We start from the raw sequence: 13762 nt of genomic DNA on the forward strand, positions 1-13762 counted from the left end.
GCACGAAACTCCGTATATATCTTTGCTTTACAGACACAGAAAAAAAATATCTTTAGAGAGCGAAATGTCTACTTTCAAATGAACCAATTCAAATGTAAAACAAATATTCTCAGATTATGTAATCTGTCTGACACTTGCATACAGGCGCATCACTACTGTGGAGTCAGTGTCGCTGACTTCATTTCTTAAACCGAAAACACTAGTTTATCAATGAATTATTAAAATGTTAATGCAGTCTCCTTACTGTTTTTCCATGACACATTTATAAACATGCGTAAATTAAATTAGATGGTTTATTAACACATCAGTACCCACCTGAAGAGGGATGTCAGGATCCATCAAAAATTTGGGAATCATTTTTGACCAGGGCTCAAATTTTTTGCTTTCAGGATCGATGTAGTAATCAAATACGGTTCCTTGAGCAGGAAACTTCACGGTTTTAAACTCTGTCACCCACCACTTACTGAACTCCACCCTGTAATCCACCAGCTGCAGCGAAACACACACACACACACACATTACAAAAACAGACATTATTCATGATGAACTCATGTGGAAATGAGAATACACAGCAGTTTGTGTGTGACTTTAAAGCTCAGTCAGTAGTTTAGTCACATCACATTCACCTGATCCTGGAACATGGTTCCTCCGAAGGCCCAGACGGCTGCAAAGACAAAATAGAGCTCGTAGAGATCCTTATGGCTATCTGGAGGGGTGTGTTCTGGGATCAGGAGACATTCCAGGAGGAAGCAGAGCATCTGGACCATGCTCTGCTCAGGAATCGGGATGATCTTCTTAAATCTGGAGCAGGACAGAAAGCAGCACACACACAACAGATTTACATTTCTAAATACACATTTGGCTCTAGCTGCATTTCCTGAAGCTGAAATGTATTCACCCTCACCAAGACAGAAAGAGTTCTTCAAAATCAAATTAAAACTGACTTCGGTGAATAAATACTGAGTCGTACTGTAAAGAGAGGACAAACTCACGCATCAGCAGGTCAATCGATATCGTCTGAATGAGGAGGAAAGTGTTTGGATAACACTGAGGGACATTTCTTAACTGTGTTTCTGCGGCTGTAACATGACTGTAGAGTAAACTGAGCTGGAATGACTTGGACTGGTTTTTGTTTGTGCATTTTCTCTCTGGTCATGTTCATTTGGGTTTGGTTTACATAAAAATTATGTGAAGCGTTATTATAGTTAATTAAAACTAAAACCATAAAATCTAGTTGAATTATTTTAGCTAGTTGGCAACATCATTGATATACAGTAGGTTAAATGTAGTTCAACTTGATGTACTAAAATAATAAAAGTGAATAAAAACTGTGACAGCATCTCAGTGCAGAGGCTGCATGAAGCACATAGGAAGTTCATGAATATTAATTAGTTCATGCTGACATTGCTTAGTCTTAGAACTCTCCCTTATGGAACTTAGAATGAATATTAATGAGCCAAGTGTTTATGATCAGAATTCAGAAATAGCACGTGATTTTTAATGATGGATATGGTCACGACAAGAATCATTCATGACTCTACCTTGATCGGAGCGTGTCGAGGCATGATGGGAGGTACTTGTCAAACAGAATGGTCAGATTGGCTTTCTCCGACTGGACTTCCCTCCCGTCGATCCAGCTGGACACAGGGGGATTCCAGCCTAAATCCGCAGGGTTGATGTACAAAATACCTGTTTGGAGACACATCAGTACAATAATTCTCATTCAGGGTGTTATTTATTGGCTCAGTGTGATGCAGACTAGGAAATGTTGTACAAGATACTTAAGCTGTAGTTTTTAACTAAATTTCGGTGACTGTTTGACTGCAAAGTCAAGCTACTCTTTTAAAAGTAGTTTGCTTCAATTAACTGTATGTTACTACATTTTAGCTATAACTATGCTCAGATCTTACAGTAACAAAAAAATCCTGTAGTATATATATACATTTGAACATATTACACTGAATTTTAACCCTGTACACTGAATGCCACAAACAAAACTTAAAAATTACCTAATTAACTAAAACGAATTCAAATAAATAAAAAGTATTAATCAATAATAATAAATAAAACATTAATGTTACACATATTAATATTCTTATATTATTTTGTATATTTCATCGACACAAAAAAAAGCATGCAAGACGTGCAAGAGTCTGTGAATCATTTTATTAAATATCTGATTCCTAATGCTCCATATGGCATATGAGAGTGGATATTTAGATGACTGTGTCTGATTAGTACCCATGCAACACTATATTACTTTAAACAGAGGTTATTTGTAAAAAAACAAAAAAAAAAGAAAAAAAAGAAAAAAAAAATTCTTTATTTAAAATTATTAGGAAAGCACTAACCGGCTCTGGAGACGGTGGCTGGAGTGGCCGTGCGGAGGTGACTGATCTCAAACACCAGCCTCATGCTCGGGTTCAGAGGAATCCTCTCATTACTGGCCAGTGTCAGCACCTAGACACACCCACACAAACACACACACACACACGTGTCATCTCAGCAAAGGTCACATAAAGGTGAGGCTGGTTTCATAAAGATATCTGAATGCTGCGTGCGATAGCTGATATTGAGCTAGAGTTCTGGCTGTCTCGGCTTTACCTTGTTATCATCCATTACTGTGTTCAGCGACTCAATCCACATCGGATCGATATCACCATCCAGGACAATCCACTTGGGCCCGGTGTGACTGATGTTGGCCAGCTCACGCATGATATTAGAAAACAGGCCTGCGGGGGAAAAGCACACGTGTTGAGTCTGGCACTGGGCTGTGATGAAAGCGCTGGAAACGGCAGCGGCCCTCACCATCCTTCCACTCGCGCGTGGCCGGGTTTATAATGCCGAACAGCTCGTCGTTGGTGACTGCTTTGGGGTTGAGGTCGGCCCACATGGCCTTTCGCTTCATATTCTGATATGTCTTGTGGAGAGACTTGAGGACCTGGGATTTGCCGGTGCCTGCATTTCCCACCACGAACACAGAGTGACGGACGGCCAGCAGCTCCTCCAGCTGGACCACCTGAAACACAGACACACATCACATTCAGAACACGACCGCTTCTGTGTTTCTGCTATAAAGCACAAACAGAAGAGACAAACTAGCAGGGCTGGCTAAAAGCAGTTTCGGCAGATCTGGCCTGTCAAAGTATCTAGTGGTTTTCAGCACCGCTGTGACTTCACGCCAAACATTTGAAAACATAAACAACAAAAACTTTGAGAAGTCTCTTCCCTGTGCTGTTTAATGGCACCTCTGGCAAACCGGCAGACAGTGAAGCTGTGTGTGAGCTCAGTTTTGGGAACGGGCCGGGTGCATCTGCAGTCCTGGAGGAGCGGACAGTCTGTCACTGTGATATTGTTTTAATTACTGTATGCACATTTCCTACAGTGAAGACTCCATACTACTAATGAAAGATTACAATTCAAACATTTGATGTGTTTAAAGGCAAAGTTTGTGGTGTCTGCACCACTAACATCACCAGACAGAACTGAATCTACAGCACTAATTAATAAGGTTTGCTCTTCTTTGGAAATCGAACAGATAAGGAGCTTTCTGAGCAGTGTGATTCGCTCATGAATCGGTTATACTGTATTTAGTGAATCATACTCATGGTGAGACTGAGAATCACTCATGTTTTTCCAACTGGTTGTTCCTGACATATAGTTTTTTCAGTAGAAGATAAAAGTTGATAAAAAGGTTAATTATATTATGCATGCTTGATAACGGTATTATATATTCATAAGACTTCAGATGATAAAAACATGACTTCTATTCTATTCTGGCAAAACTCTGACAGACATACTACAGAGTGTTTCATAATCACACATTACAAACGTAAGTACACAGACTGTAGTTTTACTGCGGTTGAAACACCACAATTAGATGACTGCTGGAGCATTAGGAGTAAGATAAACATTTTTACAGTGAGCCGCTTCCCTCTGAGAGCCAATCGCAGCAGAAGAGCGAGATTTTCCTCTTGGATCTGATGGCATGTTCAATCAATGGCATTGATGCAGCTCCCCGTCGGGCTCTTCAGTGCTGCTATGGCATCTCTAAGGGTTTGCTGATTGCTGCTTTGATCTGATATCCTTTAGAGATGTGGGCTAAAGTCAGACTTAAGAACGCGCCTCTTCATCTTCTCGCACCTGCCCTCCAGCCAATCAGAGTGCGGATGGTCAGACGGGCCACAGCACACTGACCTGTGTCTCTCCTCTCACTGTGAAGGGGTTAAACACGCGGTGGAGCGATGGCCTCTGCTGATGGAGTGCTGTTATGTTGTTTCTGTGGCTCTTTGACCTGTGTGAGATTGCACTTATTTCCCCTGGCTCTGCTGAACGTAGTGGCTGATATCCAGAGCTCATCCTAATGCTCAGAATTAGAGCTGCGCTCCGGCACCTGAGGCGCTATTACACTGTAATTCCTGCTATCTTTGATTTGTCCAATATATCCACTTCCAGACTGCTTTGACACTAATGTCTATTTGTTTGAAACACAACAGCAGGTTTATAGCTCTAAAAGGAAGACAATGTGCGACCTGAAGAAGACAAAATTCTAGCATGGCATCGGTCAGGACTGGACTGGTTTAGTCGTTGATTCTTTGAGTCCTGACGAACCTCGAGGCTGCCTGTCAATCACAAACTTATGTGATGCCAGTAGTTATCACTAGTCCGAAGATGTACATTTTGAAATTATTGTTTTGTTTGTACTCAAACGATACTCATTTCAAAAGGGACCAGAGTAAGTAATGTGCCAAAAAACTCACTGACAGACTGTCTGGAACACAGTATAAGAGCGGACTGAAATGACAGCAATTTCCCATCAGTGCTCAAAGCATTCTGATCAGCTTCTGTTTCTTGCTTCTCGATGAGGATGGAAAGCCTGGAGCTTTAAAGAATATACCACATAGTATTTAAAAAATTAGGAAAAACTAAATTTGTGGTGAAAATAAGTATATATATATATATATATAAAAAGTATAGACGTGATGGTAAAAAATGTTAACATGAAGAGGAATGCTATGCAAACACACTAGATTTCATTTATAATAATCAATTCTAAAATTCGGCATTAGTAACTTTTCATGCCATCAACTGCGCTCACTTTTGAACAGATCATTGAATCTTTGAGTTGTTGACTCAAGAACAGCTGCGATCTGATCAGTCTGATTTGCGAATGAATCATTCAGTCTGATTTGTTAACGGATTCAGCAGGTTCATTAGAAAGAATCAATTAGTTCATGAATCAGACATCAATCTTGCATCTCATCAGGAGTGGCGAACTCTTGAGTTTGACATAGGGGGAACAATATAGTTTTACAAATGAAGTGGATCAAAAGATATCATGTAATGTAGAGTGAAGTTAAAAGTTTTCCAAAATTAGTATACAGATAGATCAGTGTATCAGTATGTAGATCACCTTCAGCACAAAGTTGTCCTCAGCCTGCAGCTTGAGATCCAGCACAGACTGCTTGACGAATTTCTCAAAGTCCATGTCCCGTTTGCGGGGCACGTCCAGCGCTGGGAACAGGTCCCCGATCAGGCCCATGAACACAGGCATGTCGTCAGTCACGATCTTAGGGATGTTAAAGTCTCTCAGCGCTCTCATCAGCACCTGATCCTCCGCTCTGCCCGGATCTCCTCTCTTCAGAGACCCGGCCACAACCAGCACCGACTTAATGGCCCGCAGGCCCCAGTCATAGTGATCCTAAAACAGGAAGACACAAGAGAACCCAATGAGAGAGAGAGAATCAGTGAACAGGGTCTAATCACAGAACCAGTGGAATCACAAATCAGTGCAGCTACTGCAGCTGAAATGCTGTTACACACTGACTAATAACTAGATGAGAATAGTTTGATGAAAAACTTTGGATGTTGGCTTGACAAAGCCTGGACTGAAAGTTTAAAATAACTTCAAAATGTTTGAAGGATTTACTCAGAGAAGTTAGAGAAAGTCAATAAAATAAAATGTTTTAGCACATTGCTAGCATGTTTTTTCTATGCTTTAGCACTTCACTAGCTTCTTATAACATGTTTTAACAATTTGCTAACATGATTTAGGGCATTGTTGCCATGTTGTAGCATTGATAGCATGATTTATCACAGTGCTAACATTTTTTTCAACATGTTACTAGAATGACTTGACAATGTTGGTTGCATGTTTAGCACTCTGGAAACATCCTTTTACATGTTGCTAGCATGTTTCTACCATGTTTTACCACATGGCAAACATATTTTAGCACATTGCTAACATGAATTAACACATTGATAGCTTGTTTTAACATTATGTTTACATTTTGTTAGCACAGCTTCATCTCACTTCATCCTCCAGGTGTCACATTTGAAGGTTGCATGCATCATTGGGGCAGTCTCATTTAAGAAAAGTAACCATTGAATTGTAAATTTAAAATAATAATAATAATAATAATAATAAATTCATAATTTTACATCTCACAAGCAATAACAATTGATTTTATGGTGGTTACTTTTCTTAAATAAAACATCCTTAATGATGAAATGAGAAACAGCCCATATTTTGCACATGGCTAACATGGTTTGGCATTTACTAGTATGCGTTAAAATATATCCGTTATCATTCTGCTAACAAACATTAAATGCTGATAACATGTTTTTAACATGTATCTAGCATGTTTCCGACATGTTTCACATTTTTTTACATGTTGCTAGTATGTTTAACACTATGCTAGCATGTTTCTAACATGTTCAATACATGGCTAGCATGAATTAGCATGTTGCTGGTATTTTAGCATGTTTATCACTGTGATAGCGTGTTTCTAATATGTTTAGCATTTTCAGCATGATGCTAGCATGTTTTAACAAGATTATACCATGTTTCTAACATGTTTACAACATGGCTAGCATGAATTAGCATATTTTTAATGTTTTAGCACATTTCTAACATGAATTAGCATGTTCCCAGTAATAATGATCCTGAGAACAAGAAGATAACAACGAGATAAACTTAGAATCAATGCAACTACAGTAGCTGAAACACAATGAATTATAAAGTCTTTGATTTCTCCCTTTTACAGTCTGTAGCAGATGTACATAAAAACTATTTATAGAGTAGCAGCAGTATAATAGTGGGATTGACAACATTTTTATTAGAAAGAAATTGGGAATCTCATAACATCGCAATCAAATAAAATCCCAATGACAGATAAACAAACGGCTGAGAGATCTGCTCTGGCTTAACGAGTCGAATCCTATATGTGACACAGCTGTTAAATTAATTGGAGCAATAGTATGAGACGTCTAGACCTGTTTGGAGAGCAGCTCCTTGCACAACTGATAGAGAGTGATGAACTTTCTAGCCAGGAGTCGAGCCTCAAGGAAACCCTCGGCCACCAGCATGATCTCACAGATGAGCTCGAAATCTGGCACCACCATCGCACATGGCCTGCAGAAACACAACCAAACAATATCACGACAGAATCAAACACAGCATACAAGAAGATCAGGCCTGTCACACTTACATACAGTCTGTTATACAGTAACCTGTTATAGACATGTATTTACACACGCCTTAATATAATAATATAATAAAAGATAAAAAGGCATCACATCAGAAAAAAAACAACATTTATGCTAATTAACATAATCTGCATTAGTTGAAAGTGTTCATATGATGGAGAACAACAACTGACTGGAGATGCAGCTCATCTGTGTTTAAGAGCTCGGTGTTTATGGATATGTATTATGAGTATGCAGCCACAAATAACCTATAGGTGGTCAAATTAAAATGTGTTTGTGAAAGCTGACTCTACATAGGAAGATGTGTTGTTTGAAATGCAAAAAATCATTTTAACTCTGTGTTATAAAGAAGCACAGGTGCATCCAATCTCCTTATAACCAGGATGCAGATGTCGATATTTCCCTAATGAAATGCAAATCCGTAGCGCACCTGAAGAGAGCCTTGAGGTTTTCTGGCAACTCAGTCCTGCCGGCGTATCCCGGGTTCATGGTGATAAAGATGCCCACCGACGGGACCAGGTTCACATCCTCGCCCATGAAGTTAAACCTCTTCTTTTTGTCTCGAATGGCATCTTGAATACTTTTGACCTGATGGATCACACATCAGCGATTTAAATGTAAATGGAACAGAATGTGTTAGTTGCACTTAATCACCAATGAGAAAGAGAGAATAAATCAACACAAGAGAGAACAAAGAGCACAACAGAGAGCTGGATGTCAAACTTCCATTCACTTTCTTTCACAAATCTTTAAGAGAGAGATCTTTAAGAATTAGTTGGATTGCATTGCATGTCATTGCATGCAGGAAAAAAATAGTAGGCTAAATCGTGTGCACGGTTTACTATTTCATTCCATCGATTTATAAATTGTGTGCACGATATACTAATTTGTTCCCTTAATTTGTTAAATAGTGCACACATTAGTAAATTTGTGAGCACCATTAAGCAAATCGAGGGAATGAAATAGTAATTGTGTGCACGTTTTAGTACACAGAGGGAAAAAATTAGTAAACTGTGCGCATAATGTATTTATTTTTTCTTGCATGTCATGTGCGGGGCTCTGTAAATTTGAGTATTTTGCAGATTTTCTTTTTTTCTTTTACAAATCAAATTCACTTTTCAAGAAAAACAGAGCTGTTTGGATAATGGCGTAAAGTCTTGTTTTAAGAATTTTATAAATCCTTTTAGAGAAAATCAATGTGAAAAAATCCTTCCAGAAGCAAGGCCACTGAGAAGTGAGTGATTGCGGTTACGCTCTATGACTCATTTACAGCCTACAGTACAAGAGGCATGTCTTACTAGGACGTAAATCTGTTCAAACAGTCAAATCCATTCACTCCCGCCACGTACCTTGATGAAATAATCAAATAGAATTTTATATTACAAATTCATATTAGCCAATGGTCAGTGTGGAGAGAGAGGGATGGGAAGCACGAATGCTAGATCAGGATACAGGCAGGCTGTGCTTTAATGGAATATTTTTTGAAGCGGCAATCAAAAAAAGATCTAATTGTATTACAGCGAATGGTTAGCCTGTCAACAGGGTGTGAGGACGGGTTTAGTGTCTGAAACAGCAATGATTCAGCCGCTCGCAGCACTGAAGACAGTCTGATAGAGTTCAGGCTGCTAGCAGATAAACACTGACATATAACATTAAGAATGAGTCAGATATTGAAGAGAGCTGATGGAATAAGATATGAGGTTTTACCCTGCTATGGCCTTAAGTGAACTCCAAACCCCACACTATATACACTGCCTTCATGAATTTTACATGCTGTTCTATGGCAGAGCAGCTACGCCACGCACAGGCGTGCATTAAGAGCTGAAACAGCACAAGAACCTACGAGGGTGACACAAGAGTAGAAATTACCGGAACATATGAATGGGTTTGGGTATTCAAAACTAAACATTTAGTTATCTTTAATATCTTTATTTATCTGACTGACTTTGTTCTGTGGAACTCAAAAGCAGATGTTTACCAGAATGTCCAAGCTGCTCTTTTCCAAACAATGAATGGTGTGAACTATAGGGTCTTTCACACATAAAGTCTTAACTGAAATAATGGTATATTAATGTTAAGAGATCATGTGTGAACAGGACCTTTTCAAAAATACCAGTAAAACTGTTTTGCAAATTTACTGGTACGAGACATTGTAACGTTACCAGGAAATTACCGGTGATGTGCTCTGTGTGAACGCAGAACGAGATTACTGGTATGAACCCGTACAAGTTCAGAACTCACTGACGCAAGACGTCTACTCTTGGCCAATCATAACATTCTGATGCAGATGTTGCATTTACGGAAATCAAACACGTCTAAAGTCATCTAATATGATATCTCTGGGCCAAAGCAGCTGCATAAATGTACACAAATGACAAAAAAAATGAAAACATTAACAAAAACACTGATGTACGAATGTTGCTTAACCAGTAAAAAGACTAAACGACATTGCCTGTGTGAACAGTGCATTTTTGCATTTACTGGTAAAATTTTTCTGGTAACTTTGTTTACAATTTACTGGTACTGGTGTGTACTGGTTTTACTGATAAGTAAAATTATCATATGACTTCAAAAGTTACTTTTAAACCTTAATTGAATAAAAATATTCAATTCTATTATCAATTTTACTATCACATCAGCACTATGGGATGAGAACTAAAGTAGAATCGATCTGAATAATGACACTATTGCCTTCTGTGGAGCGGCTTTACTGCAGATTTTGAATTTGTCTTATATTGGATGCATTTTAAATCTGTTATTTTCCTGTTCATAAGTGTGAAATAAGCTGTATTGTATAAAGTGCTACTGTGACTTAAAGTTGTATGAACCTTTTTTTTAGGATGTTTTTGGTCCTGGTCCCCATTCCATTCCATTGGGTGGACCAGAGCAGCTCCGACATTTTTCTAAGCATCATGTGCATCAATACATGTTTGGAGCATCATGAGAATGAGTAAATGAGGACAGAATGATCATTTGTGTTTCCTGCTCCATGAATTGCCTGGCTTGACAACAGCCTCGTTGTTCATAATTAATGAAAAGATGAAAACAAAGTGGCTGATATTTGGGGACACTCCTCTGTAAATCTGTTTCCCTCCCATGGTGAGCGGTGGTGAGGTGCACGCTGGAGCAGGTTCATTTGTCTCAATATTGATAAGTGTGGAGGCCCTTCTGTTTGTTTTAGCTTAACCAAATGGAAAATTTATTCTATCTGTCTTTGTGAGAATAAAATTTTAATGGACTAAATTCCAGCGAAATATCCTCCTACTTAAAAACGGCAGTCGCTTCCCGTCAGACGGCCTGACAAACGCCTCGCTATCATTACCCTGATGTTCTGATTCACTGTAAATTGTTCTTTGTGACAGCTGCTCTCTGAAAACACTACAAAAGAAAAAGGGAATTCATTTTGTACCATACCTTTCGTTTGATAAAAACGTTTCACGTCTTTCTCGCTTTCAAAGGAAAAAGTGCACCTTTTCAGGAATTGGCCATTAAAACCTGTCGCAGGGTATCACAACAAAATGCATCTCAAGATGACTCTTTATAATCATGCCCATCATCTTCAACATAATAGCCATTGTGAGCAAATTACATCTGCCAGCGTTATGAAGATGATTCATTCGACTACAGTGCGTGTCTGCAGCGCTGCAGCATCCTTGCGTAAACTCTGAATTGCAAGGCATAAAATCTCAATGGCAAACAGCAGATGCCAGGGCATTATGAGATGATGTGACATATAAGCAGCTGATATAACTGTTGAGTGAATCATAGTAGTGCTTTTCTGATGCATTATATCTTTATTTTTAGGCCAAAACATTCCCTGGTTGCATTTCAAATAGGGCTGTCCATTTTTACGGTTTAATATGGTGCGAATAATTATGGAAATAATAATGCATTCAAAAGATTAAGGTACTTAATTCAGCCATCTCCTCCAGACCTGTCCATCATCTTACATTGATGCAGTGGCTGATGAACCTGATGCAGGAAGACTGACTTCAAGATGAAGCCTATTAGAATGCAATCTAAAATTAAATATATGGGCGGAAAAAAAAGACCCTTATATTTACCGTATTTTCCGGACTATAAGTTGCACTTTTTTTCATAGTTTGGCTGGTCCTGCGACTTATAGTCAGGTGCGACTTATTTATTAAAATTAATTTGACATGAACCAAGAGAAATGAACTAACAGAAGACATTACCGTCTCCAGACACCAGAGGGCGCTCTATGCTGCCCAGTTCTCCTGTAGTCTACACTGAACACATAGAGCGCCCTCTGGCGGCTGGAAACGGTAATGTTTTCTCTTGGTTCTTGGTTCTAAATGCGACTTATAGTCCAGTGCGACTTATTTATGTATTTTTCCTCATCATGACGTATTTTTGGACTGATGCGACTTATACTCAGGTGCGACTTATAGTCCGAAAAATACGGTAGTTCAGTAATATCCCTCCAGCAAGAGTGCAGTTTCTCCCCAATATCTGCACAACTGCAAATGTGAAGTTGATTTATACAACAGTTCAATAACCAAGATCAATAAGTTGTGTGATATTGTGTATTTACTTCAACCACTCAAGTAATGTCAGCTACAGAAATGCATCTTCATATTTACAAGTAAATCTCAATTTTATGCATAGGTTACTTTCTAGGTTACTACAGAACATCTAGTTTTGACGTCCATAAGGGGGGATCAAGCCTTCTTTAAGGGGATCAGATATACCTAAATTTACTGTCATTATTTATGTTGAATCTAAATATTTCTTCCTTATGCTACTTACAAAAAAAAAAAAAAACTTGCTAATGCTAATGTCAACACAAAAATTACTTTACAAGATCATTTAGGGATAACTTCTTAGCCCATACCGACGTGTAATTATTTTGCAATTCATTCAATTGTTTAATTTGTGCATCGTGTAATAAATTAGGTTTATGCTGTTGTTCTTCATCAGGGTGTAAGTCACTCACCTGCACTGCCACCACTGAAAGCACCTCCACCGAGATCCTGTTGAACTCGTCGAAGCAGCCCCAGGCTCCGGTCTGCGCCAGGCCTTTGTAGATGTTGCCACACGACTGAGAGAGACAGATCGAGCGAGAGACAGCACAGAGTTACGGGTGCATCGCTGGAAAGCATCAATCGCAACAAACAGAAGCATGTGAAATTATGCAGGCATCTTTTGTTTTCCAAAAACGAGCTCACGGTTCCTGCTCCACCGAAATTCCAGCTTATAAACAAGAACAACAAATGCTAAGCAGACGTTTTCTGGATGGATTAGCAGCATTTGCAAACTCGCATTCATATTCTGAACACTGTGTGTGTGAGTGTGCGTGTGTGTGCGCGCACGTGTGTGTGTGTGTGTGTGTGTGTGTGTGTGAGTTTGTAGCGCTGGCTGAGATGTGATGAGAGATGACCAGGGATTGATTTTGTGCGTCTGTGATCCTGAGGCCGTCTTCTCCTCTCTGCAGTCACAGCAGAAGAACACTGCGTCTATATTTTATAGAGCACAGATGAGGCCTGAATACAGACATGGCTTCAGATGTAAATAAAGCCGTCATTAGAGCTTTGCAACTGAACTGACTTTATGTCGTAACTGATGGATTCTACAATGTTGACACGTATCGAACACTTATTGAACTAAACTGAATCAACATTTCAAATTGTCTTCAGTTGAGCTGCTTTTGAATTTGTCTCCTGTTTGATGAAGTTTCTTTCACTGATTCTGTGGAAATGACTTTACCTAGGACAACATACAGTTATCTCCACCGTCAGACAGTGATTTATTATTAATACTTCACAGCTGTATTTCACTGGGATCAGTTAGCAATGCCCCTGGTTTTTTCTAGTGCTACAGAATACTCAAGAACATTCCTGTTGCATTCCTGTTTATTTGTCATGCTGGGAATGGAAAATAAAATCAAGCACATTGCATTGCCTGCATTCGAACACAGGTGGTTTATATAAGCCATATTAGTAAGATCTGGCAAATACATATAAGAAACAGAACAACCCAATAAAGAAAAGCACAGGGGTCTCATTTATAAATGTTGTGTATGCACAAAATGGGCATAGAAACATGCATAGGCAATTTTTCCCCGCGGGCATGCTATGTTTTAATGAAAGCGAGGTTGCTATAGGTGCACAATAATTCATCTTTAAACTAAACTACAGATCACATGTTATGAGAAATATTTAAGCTAGAGCAATGATCAATGATGCGCACTTACTTTGATATTATGGCTAACATTGCTGGATGCAGAGGTTGAACGGTCCATTGTTCGGTTTGA

The 13762-nt window shown here is 39.0% G+C and overlaps 1 protein-coding gene across 1 annotated transcript in view; it reads right to left on the minus strand.

The window, feature by feature from the left end:
- The window catches only part of dnah9 (dynein, axonemal, heavy chain 9), a 95127-nt gene that overhangs the window by 47726 nt on the left and 33639 nt on the right, over window positions 1–13762 (minus strand). The window contains exons 28-37 of the mRNA XM_026277343.1: window positions 12446–12550; window positions 7919–8076; window positions 7276–7414; window positions 5414–5701; window positions 2809–3019; window positions 2605–2732; window positions 2352–2460; window positions 1542–1689; window positions 627–801; window positions 316–489 (exon numbers count right to left, since the gene is read on the minus strand). Of these exons, the coding sequence (XP_026133128.1) occupies window positions 316–489; window positions 627–801; window positions 1542–1689; window positions 2352–2460; window positions 2605–2732; window positions 2809–3019; window positions 5414–5701; window positions 7276–7414; window positions 7919–8076; window positions 12446–12550 (1635 nt within the window). The remainder of the gene's footprint in view (window positions 1–315; window positions 490–626; window positions 802–1541; window positions 1690–2351; window positions 2461–2604; window positions 2733–2808; window positions 3020–5413; window positions 5702–7275; window positions 7415–7918; window positions 8077–12445; window positions 12551–13762) is intronic.

This window comes from Carassius auratus, chromosome 12, assembly GCF_003368295.1.
Source record: "Carassius auratus strain Wakin chromosome 12, ASM336829v1, whole genome shotgun sequence".
Taxonomy (NCBI): domain Eukaryota; kingdom Metazoa; phylum Chordata; class Actinopteri; order Cypriniformes; family Cyprinidae; genus Carassius; species Carassius auratus.